At 41.6% G+C, this 16099-nt stretch overlaps 1 protein-coding gene across 2 annotated transcripts in view; it reads left to right on the forward strand.

Moving 5' to 3' along the window:
• The window catches only part of LOC124042913 (parathyroid hormone 2 receptor-like), a 91751-nt gene that overhangs the window by 64259 nt on the left and 11393 nt on the right, over window positions 1–16099 (forward strand). For both annotated transcript variants that reach the window (XM_046361050.1, XM_046361051.1), the window contains exons 8-10: window positions 6736–6796; window positions 11267–11333; window positions 15846–15940. In XM_046361050.1, the coding sequence (XP_046217006.1) occupies window positions 6736–6796; window positions 11267–11333; window positions 15846–15940 (223 nt within the window). The remainder of the gene's footprint in view (window positions 1–6735; window positions 6797–11266; window positions 11334–15845; window positions 15941–16099) is intronic.

Genomic DNA, 16099 nt, shown 5'->3' on the forward strand with positions numbered 1-16099 from the left:
AATGCCTTTAGTTTTCCAAGTGGACCAATTTATCCGTGAATTCTGAAAAGCTTTCCAAGGATTGTTCCATAGGGTTTTCTTTTTAGGGAGTGATATTGGTTCTTGTAGAATACGTTTAAATCCTTTAAAATGTTTTTTTTAATTCTCATCAATCTACACACAATGCCCCATAATGATAAAGAAAAAACAGGTTTTAGAAATTTTGGCACATTTATAAAACAAACAGCGAATGAAATATCATATTTAAATAAGTACTCAAACCATTTACTCAGTACTTTGTTGAAGCACCTTTGGAAACAATTACAGCCTCAAGTCTTCTTGGGTATGACGCTACAAGCTTGGCACACCAGTATTTCTGGGAGTTTCTCCCATTCTTCTCTGCAGATCCTCTCAAGCTCTGTCAGGTTGGATGGGGAGCGTCGCTGCACAGCTATTTTCAGGTCTCTCCAGAGATGTTCGATTGGGTTAAAGTCTGGGCTCTGGCTGACCCACTCAGAGACTTGTCCCGAAGCCTCTCCTGCATTGTCTTGATTGTGTGCTTAGGGTCATTGTCCAGTTGGAAGGTGAACCTTCGCCCCAGTCTGAGGTCCTGAACTCTCTGGAACAGGTTATCATCAAGGATCTCTCTGTTCTTTGCTTCGTTTGTCTTTCCCTCAATGTAAATATTCTTAAAGTGGCATTATCCTGACTGGTCTCCCAGTCCCTGCCGCTGAAAAATATCCCCACACCATGATGCTGCCACCACCATGCTTCACCATAGGGATGGTACTAGGTTTCCCTCAGATGTTACGCATGGCATTCAGGCCAATGAGTTCAATGTTGGTTTCATCAGACCAGAGAATCTTGTTTCTCATTTTCTGAGTGTCTTTAGGTGCCTTTTGGCAAACTCCAAGCAGGCTGTCATGTGCCTTTTATTAAGAAGCGGCTTCAGTCTAGCCACTATCCCATAAAGGCCTGATTGGTGGAGTGCTGCAGAGATGGTTGTCCTTCTGGAAGGTTCTCCCATCTCCTCAGAGGAACTCTGGCGTGCTGTCAGAGTGACCATCAGGTTCTTGGTCACTTCCCCTACCAAAGCCCTTCTCCCTCGATTGCTCAGTTTGGCCAGAGAGCCAGCTCTAGGTGGTGGTTCCAAACTTCTTCCATTTAAGAATGATGGAGGCCACTGTGTTCTTTGGGACCTTCAATGCTGCAGAAATGTTTTGGTACCCATCTCCAGATTGATGCCTCGACACAATTCTGTCCCGGAGCTCTACTGACAATTCCTTCGACCTCGTGGCTTGGTTTTTGCTCTGACATGCGCTGTCAACTGTGGGACCTTAAATAGACAGATGTGTGCCTTTCCAAATCACATAGCAAAGGGTCTGAATACTTATGTAAATAAGGTATTTCTGTTTTGAATTTCTTAGAAATTAGCAAACATTTCTAAAAGCCTGTTTTTGCTTTGTAGGGTATTGTGCGTAGATTGATGAGGGAAAAAAATAGTTTCATCAATTTTAGAATAAGGCTCTAATATAACAAAATGTGGAAAAAGTCAAGGGGTCTGAATAACTTTTCGAATGCACCGTACACTAGGTGTACACAACATTAAGAAAACCTTCCTAATATTGAGTTGCATCCTCTTTTGTCCCCAGAAAAGCTTTAATTCATCTGGGCATAAGCTACAAGGTGTCAAAAGCATTCCACAGGGATGCTGGCCCATGTTAACTCCAATGCTTCCCACAGTTGAGCAAGGCAGTTAACCCACTGTTCCCCGGGTGCTGATCACGTGGATGTCAAATAAGGCAGCCCCCCGCACCTCTGATTCAGAGGGGTTGGGTTAAATGCGGAAGACACATTTCAGCTGAATGCGTTCAGTTGTACAACTGACTAAGTATCCCCCTTTCCTTTTCCCAGTTGTGTCAAGTTGGCTGGATATCCTTTGGGTGGTGGGCCATTCTTGATACATACAAGAAACTGTTGAGCATGAAAAACACAGCAGCGTTGCAGTTCTTGACACACTCAAACTGGTGCGCCTGGCACCTACAACCATACCCCTTTAAAGGCTTAAAATTAACCTGCCTCCTCCCCTTCATCTACACGGATTAAGGTGGATTTAACAGGTGGTGACATCAGTGAGGGATCATAGCTTTCACGTAGTTTCACCTGGTCAGTCTATGTCATGGAAAGAGCAGGTCATGTTCCTGTCACGCCCTGAACATAGAGAGCTTTTTATTCTCTATGTTGGTTAGGTCGGGGTGTGACTAGGGTGGGTCATATATGTAATTATATTTCAATGTTGGCCTGGTATGGATCCCAATCAGAGGCAGCTGTTAATCGTTGTCTCTGATTGGGGATCATATTTAGGCAGCCAGTTCCCCTTTGTGGGATCTTGACTATGTGAGTACTATAGCAGCTTCACATTTCGTTTTGTATTTATTGTTTTCTTTGAATTTCACTTCAAAATAAAGAGGATGGAACCATACCATGCTACATCTTGGTCCACTCATACAGACGAGCATGACAGTTCCTAAGGTTTTGTACATTCAGTGTATATTTCAGTCATATTGAAATAAATATAGTGTTCAGTCAATTGAGTTATTTTTTGTATGCTACACTGTCACATTTTTTCCTCTATATTTCATGATGTGTTACAATGTGCACAATTGGAAATGATGCAGACAATTACAGTGCCTTGCGAAAGTATTCGGCCCCCTTGAACTTTGCAACCTTTTGCCACATTTCAGGCTTCAAACATAAAGATATAAAACTGTATTTTTTTGTGAAAAATCAACAACAAGTGGGACACAATCATGAAGTGGAACGACATTTATTGGATATTTCAAACTTTTTTAACAAATCAAAAACTGAAAAATTGGGCGCGCAAAATTATTCAGCCCCCTTAAGTTAATACTTTGTAGCGCCACTGTTTGCTGCGATTACAGCTGTAAGTCGCTTGGGGTATGTCTCTATCAGTTTTGCACATCGAGAGACTGAAATTTTTTCCCATTCCTCCTTGCAAAACAGCTCGAGCTCAGTGAGGTTGGATGGAGAGCATTTGTGAACAGCAGTTTTCAGTTCTTTCCACAGATTCTCGATTGGATTCAGGTCTGGACTTTGACTTGGCCATTCGAACACCTGGATATGTTTATTTTTGAACCATTCCATTGTAGATTTTGCTTTATGTTTTGGATCATTGTCTTGTTGGAAGACAAATCTCCGTCCCAGTCTCAGGTCTTTTGCAGACTCCATCAGGTTTTCTTCCAGAATGGTCCTGTATTTGGCTCCATCCATCTTCCCTGTCCCTGCTGAAGAAAAGCAGGCCCAAACCATGATGCTGCCACCACCATGTTTGACAGTGGGGATGGTGTGTTCAGGGTGATGAGCTGTGTTGCTTTTACGCCAAACATAACGTTTTGCATTGTTGCCAAAAAGTTCTATTTTGGTTTCATCTGACCAGATCACCTTCTTCCACATGTTTGGTGTGTCTCCCAGGTGGCTTGTGGCAAACTTTAAACAACACTTTTTATGGATATCTTTAAGAAATGGCTTTCTTCTTGCCACTCTTCCATAAAGGCCAGATTTGTGCAATATATGACTGATTGTTGTCCTATGGACAGAGTCTCTCACCTCGGCTGTAGAACTCTGCAGTTCATCCAAAGTGATCATGGGCCTCTTGGCTGCATCTCTGATCAGTCTTCTCCTTGTATGAGCTGAAAGTTTAGAGGGACGGCCAGGTCTTGGTAGATTTGCAGTGGTCTGATACTCCTTCCATTTCAATATTATCGCTTGCACAGTGCTCCTTGGGATGTTTAATCTTTTTGTATCCAAATCAGTCTTTAAACTTCTTCACAACAGTATCTCGGACCTGCCTGGTGTGTTCCTTGTTCTTCATGATGCTCTCTGCGCTTTTAACGGACCTCTGAGACTATCACAGTGCAGGTGCATTTATACGGAGACTTGATTACACACAGGTGGATTGTATTTATCATCATTAGTCATTTAGGTCAACATTGGATCATTCAGAGATCCTCACTGAACTTCTGGAGAGAGTTTGCTGCACTGAAAGTAAATGGGCCTGAATAATTTTGTACGCCCAATTTTTCAGTTTTTGATTTGTTAAAAAAGTTTGAAATATCCAATAAATGTCGTTCCACTTCATGATTGTGTCCCACTTGTTGTTGATTCTTCACAAAAAAATACAGTTTTATATCTTTATGTTTGAAGCCTAAAATGTGGCAAAAGGTTGCAAAGTTCAAGGGGGCCGAATACTTTCGCAAGGCACTGTATATTCATTGAAGCCACAATCTATCTGCAATATTAAAGCTGATATAGCCCCTAAAAAAGGTGATATCTCTCTAGGAACTGAACCATCGGCAGAATTGTGGAATAATTAGAACATTAAATTAAGATTTGAGTGAAGAAAGCTTATCAGAGAGCAGCTCTGCCTTTCTTTCAATCCTATCAGTATCGGTATAGTACATGGTCCAGCGACGCACTTAACGAACGTTCTTTCTGCGTGGTGTTTTGGGAAACACATTTTATGTACATCGTTGTAGTAAAGATGCATCGTTAAAACACTCGTAAGCCTAAAAACACTCATAAGCCTAAATCCCATCGCTAACGACAAACTTGGCCTTTGGGTGTGCTCCGGAGGTTTGTGTATTTTGGAGGGAAATAATTATTTGGGATTTGAAAAAAACTCCAGGCCACTCAAGAATGTCTAAGACGAAACTCAGCAAAAAAAAAAGAAACGTCCCTTTTACAGGACCCTGTCTTTCAAAGATAATTAGTAAAAATCTAAATAACTTCACAGATCTTCATTGTAAAGGGTTTAAACACTGTTTCCCGTGCTTGTTTAATAAACCACAATTAATGAACATGCACCTGTGGAACGGTCGTTAAGACACTAACAGCTTACAGACAGTAGGCAATTCAGGTCACAGTTAGGACACTAAAGAGACCTTTCTACGGACTCTGAAAAACACCAAAAGAAAGATGCCCAGGGTCCCTGCTGTTTATCGTCGATGGAATGAGCGTTACAACGAGGCCTGTACTCTGGAGCGGGATCGATTTGGAGGTGGAGGTGTAACAGTATAGTTTCCGTCCCTCTCCTCGCCCCAACCTGGGCTCGAACCAGCACGCATCACCAACTGACACCCACGAAGCATCGTTACCCATCGCGCCACAAAAGCCACGGCCCTTGCAGAGCAAGGGGAACAACTACTTCAGGTCTCAGAGTGAGTGACATCACCGACTGAAACGCTATTAGAGCGCACCACCGCTAACTAGCTAGCCATTTCACATTGGTTAGAGAGGGTCCATCATGGTCTGGGACGGTGTGTCAGAGCATCATAGGACTGAGCTTGTTGTCATTGCAGGCAATCTCAACGCTGTGCGTTACAGGGAAGACATCCTCCTCCCTCTTGTGGTACCCTTCATGCAGGCTCATCCTGACATGACGCTCCAGCATGACAATGCCACCAAGACAGGAATGCCAGTGTTCTGCCATGGCCAGCGAAGAGCCTGGATCTCAATCCCATTGAGCACATCTGGGACTTGGTGGATCGGAGGGTGAGGGCTTGGACCTTCCTTGGTGGAATAGTGGGGTAACATTTCACAGCAATAACTGGCAAATCTGGTGCAGTCCATGAGGAGGAGATGCACTGCAGTACTTAATGCAGCTGGTGGCCACACCAGATACTGACTGTTACTTTTGATTTTGACCCCCCCCTTTGTTCAGGGACACACTTTTCCGTTTCTGTTAGTCACATGTCTGTGGAACTTGTTCAGTTTATGTCTCAGTTGTTGAATCTTGTTATGTTCATACAAATATTTACTGAGTTTAGATTTACAGTATGTAGAAGTTATAATGGACCTGTATATATATTTTCTATTGTTTTTGACAAACAAATTGATCTGAAAAAAATCTGTGGCCCTCAAACCCTGTTGTTGACAAACCCAACACGTGCAGATAGCTGGCAAGCAGGCAGGCACAAACACTTACACTGACTTACACACAGTCACACACACAAAAACAAACAAACAGACAAACAATCCTGTCTATCACAGTCAATCAGTGTGATTTTGTCTCTTTGGTTAAACCACAAAATTGCAATCCATGTCAATCCAGCGAACCATGTAATTACATTTATATGAAGGAAATATGAGGTTATTGGAGTAAAGAAGTTATGATGGAACTGTTATGTTCAGCAGAGCGGCATGTTTTCTTGTTTGAAGTTTTAAAAAATGCAAATGTGATTGCTTAAGTAAGATTCCAAGATTAAATTTGTCCTCCGAAAATCTTCTCTCTTTCAATAGTTTTTACACTCGCATTATATAAATACTTGCTGTTCTAATGCAAAAAATGACTTAGACCTTTATGCTCTAATCGTATAACTATTTAGGCCCAGCATTGTCCTTATTCGCACGTTTCAGCTCCAATGGGAAGAGAGACATATTTGTTGAGTATGAATCTCAACTTCCTGCTTTCTAACTAGCTGGCTCTAAAATACCTTCACTGGAAGAGAAATCCTACGCACTCAATTATCCTGCTTTCAAATATTATGCTCAGAGTGCCATTTCTGAGTTGAGTAACTCATTGTTTGTCTAACTAGCCTGTTCCTGAGGTATTAGAGATGCTATTAGTGAGCTAAGAACAGAATAATGCAACAAGTAATTAAGTAATTGCATTATGTTTAGTAAGTGTTTAGAACATTTGTTGAGAGATGATGTTCTTTTCCTCATGTACAATTTCAGGGGTTCCAGCTCTGTTCGTGGCAACATGGGCAGTTGTCCGGGCAACACTGGCAGATGGAAGGTGAGTGAGACACTAGTCCACATTGAGTATTTAGGTAATTAATGTAGATACAGTATCTAATAGCTATCTTCAATGATCTTCTCACCAGATGGAATCCTCCAGCTATGGCCCTTGAAAGCACCTTGGCAGGCTTCCATTATACATACCCTGCTCTTCATATGCACTATATAAATATGACTTTTATGTAGAGTGCCCTTACCAGTAGAAAGTGCACCATATCTCCTCCAAGGAATTGGGATGCAAAACATCATAATATTCAACATCACAATAGTGAATACATTTAAATTAACATCACCGTAGTGAATAGATTTACCTCTGTTTCATAGCTTTCTAGATAATTATATTGGTTTGAGCATTTTGTACTTATATAGGCCTTTTTGTTCCTTGTGGAACATAGGCCATCAATGTATCACCTCCATCCCTTTCATTAATTTGCCATGTCACACCCTCAGCCTTCATTTGATCATCTGTACCAGCATGATATGTTGGATCAATCTAGACAAACTATTTTATGCTTTGAGTCATCAAAGGTCAATTAGGGGTGCTTACATTTGTCCTGTTTCACACATGTACAAATGCATATCCCATTCCCCCTCGGATAGTGAGGTCAGGGCCATGTGCGAGACAACACATGTACGAGACAAATTCTACTGGCTGGGCAACAGGTTTTATTCAGACCTGGTGCCAGGATAGAGTGACTAAGGGGGCAGTTGAAATCTGTGAGTGGGCACAATATTTTGGTGTCCTTGCATTGGAATGATATTTAAATATGAAAACCTGAGGAAAACTAAACTCACACCCAACAGGCCATTCAATGCTGAGCCTGCCCTCTGAAGCCCCGCGTTCCTGGCTATAATTCATTACCTTAATTCTTCGCTCTTCAGCTCGCCTGAAGGAAGAATGTGTCGAGCAATTTAAACACTTTTTAAGTACTCGAAGACTAGTTTCAGCTCCGACTTAGGTGTCTGTTAGTGGGGAGAGTGTACTCGTCCCCCTAGATGTTGCGAGTTTGGTCTTGGTATTGTTTTTTGTGTTTGTTAAAAGCTCACTACTTTCTGCTCTGCTTGTGTAGCCAGTGCTTGAGTAAGATGGCCAGTGGTAAGAGTAAGTTCAAAAATATTTCTAGGGAATCCCTTCATTTAGCCATCTGGTGCTACCAGGTTATGGCGAGTTCATGAATGTAGAGGGTATGGAGGAGAAGGGGTTGCAATATTTGAATGAAGAGCGGTACTGAATTGAGGAAATTCATGCGAGCCCTGGTATTATCGCCAGGAAGGCGGGGCTTCTGATGTAGGGCTTGGCATCCATTGGCCCTTTGGGCGAATTTAATTTCCTTCAGGAGAATATGATTGGACGTAGACATAGAAAGCCCCTGTCCGCCTCCCCTCTGGACTCTATCACATCCAATGTCACCCTCATTGGTTGCTGGTTTAAAACAAGGAACTCAATAATGTCCACAATCGCCGACAAATGCATGCAATTTCTTGCCAGTTGCCAAAACCTTAACAAGTGTCGTTACCTCAGTTCCCACAGCACTTTGAACTTGTTTTTCTTTCAATAGTGCAGTGCATTACAAATGCTCCTGGCTTTATGCGTGCCTAGCGAATCCTTTGGTAATATGAATCGCATGCTTCCAGTTAGAATTCCCAGCTTGGGTGAAGGCCTTGTCTGTGTTTGCATTGGACCCAATACAAAACTTTCGACATGGGAAACAAAGTGCTGCATCTGCAAAAAGCGAGTATTCCAGCCACTCTCTTCCTATGAATCGGTTGCTAATAAATGTTTTTGGACAGAAAACATGCAGCTAGGGTAGGATGCTCTTCTGTTCCAAGATCGTCAGGAACGGTTGGAGGTGGAGGGGGCTGTGGAGCAATTATCCTGGCAGCGCCAGGATAATGGGGGGTGGTACGCAGAGCTAGCTGGAGCTCAACAGCTTCATCGCTGCTGGGCTTGGCAGAGGCTTTGGTGGTTTGATGCTGCTACTGCTGTTCATTGCTCTCAAATCAAATCACATATTATTGGTCACATACACATATTTAGCAGATGTTATTGTGGGTGTAGTGAAGTGCTTGTGTTCCTAGCTCCAACAGTGCAGTAGTATCTAACAATTCACAACAATACACACAAATCTAAAAGTAAAAGAATGGAATTAAGAAATATATAAATATTAAGATGAGCAATGTCAGAGTGGAATGAGTAAAGCAGCATGCAAACATTATTGAAGTAACTAGTGACCAGTGATTTCATGTCTATGTATATTGGGCAGCAGCCTCTAAGGTGCAGGTTTGAGTAACTGGATGGTTGCCGGCTAGTGGTGGTTATTTAACAGTCTGATTGAGATAGAAGCTGTTTTTCCGTCTCTCGGTCCCAGCTTTGACCACTTGTACTGACCTTGCCTTCTGGATGGTGAACAGGCCGTGGCTCAGGTGGTTGATGTCCTTGATGATCTTTTTGGCCTTCATGTGACATCGGGTGCTGTAGGTTCTTAGAGCTAATGCTTTTTAAAGCAAGATAATTACATGTGGATGCATTATATCACATTATTCACATAGTCTACCAGCGTTTTTCTCACTTTTTATGAAAACCAACAGGAGTCATACCTAACCACCCAGTGACTTTCCATAGCACCCCTACACATACGCACACACTCCACATTCTGTCCATGGTGCTGATACAGTCCAGTGGAGATACAGATTTCACGGCAGTGGTTAGAGCATTGGGCCAGTAACTGAAACGTCGCCGGTTTAAATCCCAGAGCCAACAAGGTGTGTGTGCTCTGTCGATGTGCCCTTGAGCAAGGCAGTTAACCCTAAGTCGCTCTAGATAAGGGCATCTGCTAAATGACATATAGGAACATAAAACTAGTCAGAAAAGTTTCAACTGAGGGGTCTAAGCCCCCTTTTAAGGGTCACACAGTTTACCTGTAGCCAATTAGCTAGACAAAATAGTTGGTTTGTGCCCTACAGTGAGTGTCAAGGCAGTTATCATCACACAAGCTTACATAAATGTCCCAAAAGGAATATGAATCCTATTCTGCTTGTCTATTAGTCATGGAAATTAATTTCCCCCTGTTGTTACTTAGCACCTTCCTTAATTAAGGACCGGAGCTGGGAATTGGCCGCCTGCTGCAAATGTTAGCTGAGGAAATCTGAAAGTGCTTGCTTTATATTTATTTAAACCTAAATGACACCCTGGGCTATATTATTTTTTTCTCTCTCTCTCTCAATGTTTTTCAGCAATTATTCTCTCAGTAAGCAACCTTAAGAGAGTAAGCATTTGTAGAAAGGGCAATCATTTAGAAAAAAGAGCCAGCTTTTGAACAAGGCTGTGTAAATGGATCATTTTAATTTCTGTGTTCTTGGTATGTTTATAGATGATGTACTTAATACACAACTTTTTAGATGTATCATCATAGTTAACAATACATTAAAGATAGAATCCTTAATGGTGAAACAGCCACATCTGTTTGCGATATTACAACAACAACAAAGTTACTGCAAACAACAAACGCTGTTTTCTCCCTCGAACATCATTGTTTGTGTTGGGGCGGCCAGTGGCGCTGTTTCCCCCTACTGCGGATTCCATCTTTAAGGATTTTTCTGTCATGGATTACTTGCAGCCAGCTTCACTGTCAGTTTTAAATGAAGTGTCAACTCTTGAGACACACTGCTGCTCAGTGCAGAAAAAAACACAACTGCAAGGTTGAATACCTCAAATCGCCTACAAATTCCAATTAGGGCTAGCTATCATACCAATTATGGCTAGCTATCATACCAATTATGGCTAGCTATCATACCAATTATGGCTAGCTATCATACCAATTATGGCTAGCTATCATACCAATTATGGCCAGCTATCATACCTAAATGTGGCACATTTTTGGAGTGAAAATAAAACCTTTGCAGACTTTTTCACACAGCTTCCTATCTAATGTGTGTTCAAAAACCTTCCAAATCATGTTTGCAGAATGTCTACCCAGAATCTCCCTTGGTTCTCAGCATGACTCCACTTTGGATGGGTGTTTTATTTTCAGAGCTTGTCGTTCTGCGATTCATGATGTAAACACCCCTAACCGGATTAAGTGTGCTCAAATAGCGGGTAAACAAACCTTTGACAGAATAAGCTAAACACGTTCTCACATTGAATGGGTAGGCAGGCATAGCCTTTGCCATTGGCCCTGATGGAACTCAATGGAGCTCTCTTTAACTGCCCTGTCTGTCACTGTAATGAATATGGAGGAGTCTCTTAATGGAGTTCATTATCCTATCCCAGGAATGTTAAGTGCAGTTCTCCTCTTTCTCCAGCTCACTGCATCTCTCTCTCTCTTCACCTGTTTCACTCTCTCCATTCCTCCACTTCTCTTTCCGTTTCTTTGTTTTGATCACCCCGTATTTATTCCTTCACTCCCTCTAACTTTATCCTGATGGTTTGTCTTTTTCTAACCATCTATTTTACTCTCTTATTTTTTAGGTGCTGGGAGTTAAGTGCTGGGAACATTAAGTGGATATACCAGGTTCCCATTCTGACAGCCATCGGAGTAAGTCAGAGAAATACTTCGCTTTTTGCCTGCAATCTCAGTCTCAGGGTTGGTGCAGCTTAAGGATGACACGCTTCCTCAGGAAAATAGATCAACTATCCCCCCTAACTTTTCTCTCTGTTTCATAATACACAGCTGAACACCCCTGTGGCAGCGACACTGACTGATACGAAAGCAGGAAAGGCAAACTCAGTTCACATGATAATTGCTCTTTCTCTCTCGTGCGCGTGTGCAGGTGTACGTCTGTTTATGTGTGGGTATGTGTGGGTGTACATTTGTGCATGTATACATGTGTGCATGTGCTTATCTGATGATCCCACCAATTATTCAGCAGATAACACCAACAATGAAGTATAAAAATACATCTCCTTTCCCTGACAGTTGGAATGGAATGTCTAATAATATCATTACCAGAAAAATAACAACAACATTGTCACTAATATGCAAATCCATACAAGGAGCTGAGCAGCATCTAATGAATGTCAGACAGGGACAACATGAGCTCAGCAGTCTCTAATGACCTTGGTGACCATGGTGTTACAATAACGAACACTACAGGACAGAGGCCAGAGAGAGGCAGGAAATGGAGATAAGAGGATAGCGAGAGATCATTCGAATTCCCAGACTTTAGGTCTATCGTAGGCATGAGTATATAATATACACATAATGATTATGATGTTTAGTAAGTCTTTTTGTGTAATTTGATTCACTGATTGGTTCAAACCTTTGTTATAGAGTTGTTCTTACTTTATAATTATGACTACAGTGCACACAAATCCTTGGGAGAAAATATAGACAACCAATGAAGTATATACTGTATGTTTACAGCCTCAGTATTTATTTAGTTAAGACGACCTACTTTTTTGTCAGTGTGTGGGTTATCGGGAGCTTTAAAGATTAGACACACAGACCTGCCTGCTGAGACCCATCACCAAGCGAAGTTGTTTCAGAAGCTGAAGAAACAGACACAGTATGACGATGTCTGCTTCTTACACTGTCTATGGGGGTCTCTCGCATGAATGAAGCCCGCTAGTGAAATTTGAGAATCTTTAACTGGAAGAAAATTGCACTCTGGCAAAATATGATCGATTTTGATGGAGTTTAAACATTCAACTCTGTCCCCCATTTCCCCGCCATCTCTGTGTTAACTCTGGGAAATCATATGCAGACTGCGATGTGAGCAATTGTAACTCCTTTGGAGGCACACTTACAGTATCTTATCATAAGAGACAATTTGCCAGTTGCAGCTTCCACTCCACTGACTGTCTGACTGACTTTGAAGTGTTATCCTTTGCGATGGGAGTTCACAATGCCCGATCGGATCATGTAGGATTAATAACATACTGTACATCATTTAAATCCTTATGTTGTTTCTGTTCACATTTCACTTACTCGATCAGCCAGACTATGTATTTTAAAGCAGGTGCGTTGTTAAATGTTACATTCAAATTAATTTTGCCTCGTGGCTGTCTGTTTTAATCAGTTGTTCTCCCATCCTTCCTGCCGGTAAGCAGCTTTGGTCTCAGTCTCTGTACCCTTTGGGTCTGAGACTGGAGGGAATGTATACAATTACACTGATTTGAAATGAAGGAGTATGAAGTGATTGGGATCTGAGGAGGGTGATCTGAATCTATAAGTAAGGTGGAATGAATAAGAGATCAAGGTTAAATCCCAAATGGCACCCTGTTCCATTTTTACCTGGTCAAAAGTAGTGCACTATAAAATAAATAGGGTGCCATTTGGGACGTCATAAAATAATCTGTCTGGAAGGAATGAACTGAGGTTGAGATTGGTTGTCTGAAAAGATTATATCTGTTCTGAGAATATACTGGATCTGGGTCTGAAGGCTTTCCGTCCAGCCCTGCTACTCGTCATTTAATTATGGTCCAGGGAGAATACTTTTTAGTTAAATAGTTAGAGAAGTTGAATATTTGAATGAAAGTGTGTTAGTTCAGGGCTGGCTAGCTCTCCAGTATGGGATTTGGAAAACATTCTCACTCATATGGTGAGAATGGGCTGTCAAAGGCCTATCATATAGCTTGTCTAGATGTCATTAGTCACATATACACGCTACATGAATGGTAAAACAAATTAAGCCCCAACAGTCTCACCAAGATGGTTGAGATGATCAAATTAAAATTCCATCCATTGCAGTCTGTTCCCACTGCAATGGATGGCACAATAACCAATCACTCTAAAATGAGACTACTGTTGAATGTATTCATATTGCCATGATTTTTCTCATGCAAAGTGATAGAATGGTGTTTAATGGATGTTAGGTTTCATTAGAAACCCCAATCCAAAAGCACCCTCAGAACGAAATGCCTAAATACATAAATGACAATTTTCATTTTTCCAATTATTTAATTCTATTGTGGCAAAGGCATTTAACTGATTGCCACATATGTCCAAAGTAATACTTTTCTTACCGCTATTCTCACCAGTCAATGAGAGGTTTTCCTCAAAGAGAAACGATCATTCATCATAAATGGAACATTGACCTGATTCCGTTTATGAGTCAGGTATATTTCTGAGTTTGGAATTGAATGCTGCCTCAACACTCGGAACATTCCTTGAAGCCCATTACAAAGCCTATAGTCTCCCTTATATTAGATGTGGAGTTCTATAAGTCACACTCCTACTTGTGCTGAATTGCTTTATGTAATGATATACAGTGCCTTCGGAAAGTTATTTAGACCCCTTGACTTTTTCCATATTTTGTTACATTTCAGCCTTGTTCTACAATTGATAAAATTACTTTTTTTCATCATAAATCTACACACAATACCCTATAATGACAAAACCAAAAACAGGTTTTTAGACATTTTTGCAAATGTATACAAAATAACTAAACAAAAATACATTATTTACATAAGTATCCAGACCTTTGGCTATGAGACTTGAAATTGAGCTCAAGTGCATCCTGTTTCCATTGATCATCCTTGAGATGTTCCTACAACTTTATTGGAGTCCACCTGTGGTAAATCCAATTGATCGGACATGATTTGGAAAGGCACACGCCTGTCTATATAAGGTCCCCCGGTTGACAGTGCATGTCAGAGCAAAAACTAAGCCACGAGGTCGAAGGAATTGTCCGTAGAGCTCCGAGACAGGATTGTGTCGTGGCACAGATCTGGGGAAGGGTACCAAAACAAAGTATTGAAAGTCCATCATGGTATCCATCATTCTTAAATGGAAGAAGATTGGAACCACCAAGACTCTTCCTAGACCTGGCAGCCCGGCCAAATGGGAGAGAAGGGCCTTGGTCAGGGAGGTGACCCAATGGTCACTCTGACAGAGCTCCAAAGTTCCTATGTGGAGATGGGAGAACCTTCTAGAAGGACAACCATCTCTGCAGCACTCCACCAATCAGTTCTTTATGGTAGAGTGGTGAAACAGAAGCCACTCCTCAGTAAAACAGAAGCCACTCCTCAGTAAAACGCACATGACAGCCCACTTGGAGTTTGCCAAAAGGCACCTAAAGGACTCTGACCATGAGAAACAAGATTCTCTGGTCTGATGAAACCAAGATGGAACTCTTTGGCCTGAATTCCAAGCGACATGTCTGGAGGAAACCTGGCACCATCCCTACGGTGAAGCATGTTGGTGGCAGCATCATGCTGTGGGGATGTTTTTCAGCGGCAGGGACTGGGACACTAGTCAAGATCAAGGAAAATATTAGCGGAGCAAAGTACAGAGAGATCCTTGGTGAAAACCTGCTCCAGAGCGCTCAAGACCTCAGACTGGGGCGAAAGTACACCTTCCAACTTGACAACGACCCTAAGCACACAGACAAGACAATGCAGGAGTGTCTTCGGTACAAGTTTCTGAATGTCTTTGAGTGGCCCAACCAGAGCCTGGACTTGAACCCGATTGAACTGGAGAAACTTGAAAATAGCTGTCCAGTGATGCTGAATGGGAGACACTCCCCAAATACAGGTGTGCCAAGCTTGTAGCATCATACCCAAGAAGACTTGATGCTCTGATTGCTTCCAAAGGTGCTTCAATAAAGTACTGAGTACAGAGTCTCAATACTTATGTAAATGTGATATTTCCATTGTATTTTTTTCATACATTTCAAAAAATCTGTTTTTACTTTGTCATTATGGGGTATTGTGTGTGCATTGATGAGGAAAAAAACGAACAATTTAATATATTTTATAATAAGGCTGTGACGTGAAAAAGTCAAGGGGACTGAATACTTTCCGAAGGTACTGCACTGTACATTAACATGGTAGATAGAACCTGTGTTTTCAGTGCAGCCACTGTATGGTCTATAATCTATCAACTGCCTCCTGACAATTAAACCCATTTTCTCTATAATGGGATTATGAAGAGATATTAAGTGCTAAGAAAATGGGCTTTTCCGATAGAGCTCAAGAATGCAGGGAATTGAGAAGAGATTAAAGAAGTGAGGCAATTAGTTTCAAGCAGAGGAGTTGTACTCTCTGCAATGAAGTGGCTAGTATCTCTGGCTCGGCTAATTAGAACTTTTTCCAATTGTCCTTTCAGCTCAACTTTATCCTTTTTGTGAACATTGTGCGAGTGCTGGCGACAAAGATCAGGGAGACCAATGCAGGGAGATACGACACAAGAAAGCAGTACAGGTGGGTAGATCAATGTCACAGTGACATTGGCAAACATTTACATTTACCTTTACATTTTAGTCATTTAGCAGACACTCTTATCCAGAGCGATTTACAGTTAGTGCAAATATTTATGTTAGATGTCTGTAAGGACCTACTAGTTATTTGAATCGCTATGGA

The sequence above is a fragment of the Oncorhynchus gorbuscha genome, linkage group LG09 (genome assembly GCF_021184085.1).
Source record: "Oncorhynchus gorbuscha isolate QuinsamMale2020 ecotype Even-year linkage group LG09, OgorEven_v1.0, whole genome shotgun sequence".
NCBI classification, from domain to species: domain Eukaryota; kingdom Metazoa; phylum Chordata; class Actinopteri; order Salmoniformes; family Salmonidae; genus Oncorhynchus; species Oncorhynchus gorbuscha.